Below are 5,339 nucleotides of genomic sequence, written 5' to 3'. Positions count from 1 at the left end.
TCAAGTGGGCCTCCGAAGCCGCCTCGTCGTGTTGCTGCAGCAGTTCTCGGAGAGGCAGGGTTGCATACCAGATGTCGAGAGTCAGCCAACACAGGCAGGCCGCCTTGTTTTCAGAGAACGCTTCAAGTGGTCCTCCGAATCCGCCTCGTCGTGTTGCTGCAGCCGTTCTCGGAGAGGCAGGGTTGCATACCAGATGTCGAAAGTCAGCCCACACAGGCAGGCCGCCTTGTTTTCAGAGAACACTTCAAGTGAGCCTCTGAAGCCACCTCGTCGTGTTGCTGCAGCCGTTCACGGAGAGGCAGGGTTGCATACAAGATGTCGAGAGTCAGCCCACACAGGCAGGACGCCTTGTTTTCGGAGAACTCTTCAAGTGGGCCTCCGAAGCCACCTCGACGTGTTGCTGCAGCAGTTCTCAGAGAGGCAGGGTTGCATACCAGATGTCGAGTGACAACCCATACAGGCAGGCCGCCTTGTTTTCAGAGAACGCTTCAAGTGGGCTTCCGAAGCCGCCTCGTCGAGTTGCTGCAGCCGTTTTCGGAGAGGCAGGGTTGCATACCAGATCTCGGGAGTCAGCCCACACAGGCAGGCCGCCTTATACGCAAAGAAGGCTTCACGTGGGCCTCCAGCAGTTCCCGGAGAGCACAATGGAAGAAACACTTTGCCACACTGCTTACATATTAAGTGGCTCCACACCTGGAATGTGTGGCTGGCCTGATCCAGAGACAACTTCATCGCAGCTTTCATCTTCATAGGAGTCGTCGCCGTCATCTCCGGCATTGATTTCGATGATTATTGGTGCAACCTCTCTGTCCGACAGGCTGTCATTCTCCCAGAACTGCTTTTCCATATTCTTAACATGCTGTATAGCAGCGGTCCAGTTGTCTTTCGTGACATTCTTGATTGCCTGCTCTAGAAGCACCTTCACATCTTTTAGTTTGAAAGACGAGTTGCTTCGTGCAACCTCATTCTTCACTTGCCCCCAGATAAGCTCAATGGGATTCAGCTCACAATGATAAGGGGGCAGCCTAAGAACCGTGCACCCAACAGTTTCAGCACGTGTGTCCACTCGGTAGCTGAGGAACTCGTGTCGCACTTGGGAGACTAAAGAAATTAGTTCCACCTTGAGCATGTCTTTGTCCCAGTCAATTCCCTTTGAGCTTAGCCATTCTTGGATGACACTCTTGGTTGAAGATTTCGTGGGGACACACTCCACGCGTCTTGAGTGGTAGGAAGCGTTATCCATTACAATAACGCTTCTTGGCTCTACCTTGGTCAGGAACAAGTCAAACCAATGTTCAAACCTTTTGCCATCCATCTCGTCGTGGTAACAGCCCGACTTCACTCCATGAAAAATGTCGAGGCAACCTTCCACAAAGCCTTGGTCACCCCCAACGTGAGTGACAATCAGTCTGCTGCCTTTGCCAGATGGATTTTTGAGACCGGTGCTGAGGCCGCGATTTCCTGCGTCTCTGGCAGAACGCACCGTCGTGTCGACCCAGATCTTGTTGACGGTGTGTCCGGCGTTGACCCACGTTTCGTCGAGATAATAGATCGCCTTACCCTTTGCTCGAAACTTCAGGATCGAGTGGAGGTACTTCGCACGCCACACAAGGATGTCGTCCTTCTCAATGAGAAGAGAGTTGCGACTCCTCTTCTGCAGCTCGAACCCAATGTCATGCAAAAGACGGTACACAGTCGATGGACTCGGTTCCACGGCGACCTCATCATTCTTCAGCGCTTCAATGAGAGCTTCGCGTATCTGCGTGACGGTCGGGGTTTCGTTCCTTCGAAAGAAGCCGTGCACGCAGGACCGCAACGCAGACAGCACAAAAGAGTCGTACTGGACCAGGCGACGACGGGTGCCAACCGACTTTGGGCGCTTACCAGTTGGAGTTCGAAGGAGCCCGGAATTCGTGATGGCTTCCCTCTTTATGGCAACAACTGTCCGTGGTCCGACGCCAGTATACTCAGACGTCAGCTGGTATAAGTCGTTCCTCAACCTGTCCGAGTATTGTTCTCGCAGTTTGGCGTACACGGAAAGAACCATCTGCTTGCAATCGCTCGACAGCTTGCGTCCTTGGCGATGCTTCTTCCACAAATTTATAGGTGTCGTGGCGGCTGGCTTACGTCTCGACGGCGGTGGAGATGGAGCCATGGAAACTACCTCAACGATATCCACAAAGGAAATACGCTGAATAATAAAACAGAACGATAAAGTTGTAAAAAATATCTCAACACGCAGAAGAAGAAGAACGCAATCGGGCCGAGCGCGTCGAGCATTCGATTCCCCGAATACAACAACAACATGACGTCACCGAGTTAACCGGAAGCGTTCGTAAATTCAACAGAAGTAAAGAAATAGACACTCAGGCTGCAAGTCTTGCACCGTTTAAGTGGACAGTTTGATGGTACAATTGTTTTATTTGAGAAAGGATGTTAGCCAAGTCGGGAGTGCTGGATTTATTAAGAAAGCAATTCTGTTTGTGAACGACTCACTCTTCCGTGAACAAACGAACGCAGTCAGTAGGGCCTCAGTCACCACGCAGCGACTGCGTGCGATTCGTATTTTCAAAAGAATCACACCCATAAATTTGGACATATAAAAAATTATAGCTCAAAACGTGCTACATCATAAGCCCTATTTAAGATGATTGGATTATCACGATTACGACGCTCGTATAGAACTTTTTCTTTGTAGACACTTTTTGTTTAGATTTGTTTCAAAAATGGCGGAGGAGCGCTTCGTGGCGGTGCGACGTAAAGCCCCTTGATGAAAGCGTTTTTTACAAGTACCGCCAACCATTGTTGTGGAAGCGCGCGAGACACGTGCCATGAGCGGGTGCTCCGCCGCCATTCGCTTCCAAGGCCTGCTCATTTCAGTGCTGTGCCGCCATTTGCTTCCAAGGGCCACTCGAGACATGGGCCTCGTGCAGTCGCGCATTTGACGCTACCTGCAAGGCGAACGCAAACACATCGAGGGGCTTTAGTGCGACGGTGACTGGCCAATGCGCGGCCTGTAGAGGTGGAGCCTCCGGTGCACAAGTTGGGGTGAAAAAGAGTATAGCACACCCGACCGGACATTGGGAGGCCCAGAGTTCAAATCCTGGCTCCGCCGTTTTTTGGCTTTCGGCGGGTTCCTGGAAACTTGGATTCTTTAATTCATTGGATTAAGTACGGTTCATTCATCTGCACAATTTCGTTTATATCCTTCTCGGAGACCACGTACGATGGTGTGAAGTGCCCGTGTTGTATATTCAATAACGTGGCACTTGATTCTCGCAGATGATGATGATACCGTGTCTCTAAAAAAGCTCATAAAACAAAGAATACTACTACATGTACACGGGGCGAGACAAACAGTGGGAGGATTTCTGGAGCACAAACGAGCACGTACCACGTGACACCAAGCGTCGTACCGCGTTCCACGCGGCGGCGTGTGTTTCTAGAACACCTCCGATTGGATACATTTCGTTTCTTGTGCATTAATAAGACAGGTAGGAAACGCCAGGAAGCCAAGGTGGAGTGGTGTAGTAGTCATTCTACTTCCGGCTTCCGAGCACTACGGTTGGAGAATAATGAGCTCCTCAGGAGCGTCGATAACGGCCCTCGCCGGCCGCGGTTCATCTGTTTCTTCGGCTAACTCGGATTATCGCATTGTTCTGCCTCCTCTGCCATCAGGAGCCATTGTGCGCAACTCTGTGCAGCTGCACGGTGACGTGAGTGCTCGTCCATACAAGATAGGCGATTTCAGGGCCGAGATGGAACGTCTTGGTGTGACTGGGCACATCGAGGCGCTGGGCGCCTACCAAATGAATCATCTCTGGATGGTGACCCTCAAGACGGAGGAAGCCAAGCTGCGCCTGGTCACCGCCAAGGAACTGGAGGTAAAGGGCAAGCGTTGCATCGTCGTGGACCCGGAGAACGCAGACGTCCGCATGAAACTGCATTGGCTCCCCTTCCACGCGTCAGACGAAACCGTCAGGAGGGCCCTAGAGCCCTTTGGGAAGGTTCAGGACCTGACGCGTGAAAAATGGAAGGCGGAAGGATTCATCGGCGTCCAGTCGACAACCAGACTGGTGCGGCTAAGCCCAAAGGAGGGCGTCACTTTAGAACGCATTCCGCACCAGTTGAGGATTGCTGGTGGCAACGTTCTGGTCGTGATTCCGGGACGTGATCCATTATGTCTACGCTGCAAAGGTACGGGACACATTCGACGAGAGTGTCGTGTACCGCGATGCGACGAATGCCATCGCTTTGGACATGAACGAGACAACTGCGTCCGTACCTACGCTACAGTGACGCAGGAAGTGGTGGCGGATGGAGATGGTGTCCTCAACATGGACGAGGAAGAGGCAGAGGAGGCCGCAAGGGACGTCGAAACTGAGGTTTCCGCCACAGTCGGTGCGAAAGAGGCCCCGGTCGATGTACTGAAAGAAGTGCACCCTCCACAGTTGCAGCCCGAGGCGGACGCCATGAAATTCGACCATGCGCAAGCGTCGAGCAGCAGCCCTGTCATATCGAGCGACGTCCAAATGTCTATATTAAAAGACGTAGAGGCCATCCAAGCTCTGGAATCGAAAGACACGAACCAGGTCAGTTTGAGCGACGACAACTCCGACCTTAGCGACGCCAGTGAAACGTGCACCATGCGGCCAGGGGAAGCATCAGCACGCTCTGAGTTCAAGTGGCACAAGAACACCACACGGAAGGAGCGTTTTAACCCGAAGCCGCGCATCCCGACGGAAGAGCGACGTCGGCCGGCCCCTCCGTAGGTCACTTCTTTTTGTTTTTCTCTCTGCTCACTACTCATCTCTTGAAAGTGTCCTCGTCGCATGACATCACCAGCACCCCCTTTTCCACAATATGCGACCGCTCAAGTTTGCAACCCTCAATTGTGTAAGTCTTCTGGCGAGAAGAAGAAAGCAATGGGTGCTGGACACGATTCTGCGCGAGCGGGTTGATGTCGCTTTCTTGCGAAAGACCAAGATTGCCACAGACGGTCAAGTGGAGGAGTTGACGCGCTTTTTTGATCGTCACTTCGTCATCTTCCTGTCGAGGGCATTTGGACAGAGCGGAGGAACGGCGATAATGATTCGCAAGAAGAAAAACATCGCAATCTGCCCCGATTGGGAGGGAGACAGAAACGGACGGGTGTGCGCTGTAGAAATGCTGCACTGCGGACAGCTTCACAGGCTTGTATCTGCGTATGCACCTAATGACGCGACTGAGCGACGGGACTTTTTCAAAAATCTTCGCCAGTACCTCGACACACCTTGTCGAACGATCCTCGCTGGTGATTTTAATTGTGTGCTGGCCGAGAGGGATTGCTCAAAGCGGCT

General features: G+C 52.4%; 2 protein-coding genes across 2 annotated transcripts; one reads left to right on the top strand and one right to left on the bottom strand.

The window, feature by feature from the left end:
• Positions 1 to 670: 670 nt before the first annotated feature.
• On the bottom strand, positions 671 to 1,243 carry LOC120843567. The gene has a single exon (XM_040214965.1). The coding sequence runs from the start codon at positions 1,241 to 1,243 to the stop codon at positions 671 to 673; it is 573 nt and encodes a 190-aa protein (XP_040070899.1).
• Positions 1,244 to 3,644: 2,401 nt separating this feature from the next.
• On the top strand, positions 3,645 to 4,772 carry LOC120843566 (the record flags this gene model as incomplete). The annotated part of the gene is made up of 1 exon (XM_040214964.1): positions 3,645 to 4,772. A coding segment is annotated over one exon (1,128 nt), but the record flags the coding sequence as incomplete, so codon positions are not given.
• Between the last annotated feature and the right edge of the window lie 567 nt (positions 4,773 to 5,339).

This window comes from Ixodes scapularis, unplaced genomic scaffold, assembly GCF_016920785.2.
Source record: "Ixodes scapularis isolate PalLabHiFi unplaced genomic scaffold, ASM1692078v2 PGA_scaffold8__174_contigs__length_109621045, whole genome shotgun sequence".
NCBI classification, from domain to species: domain Eukaryota; kingdom Metazoa; phylum Arthropoda; class Arachnida; order Ixodida; family Ixodidae; genus Ixodes; species Ixodes scapularis.
Note: the sequence above shows the minus strand (reverse complement) of the source record. Positions and strands in the feature narration are given on the sequence as shown.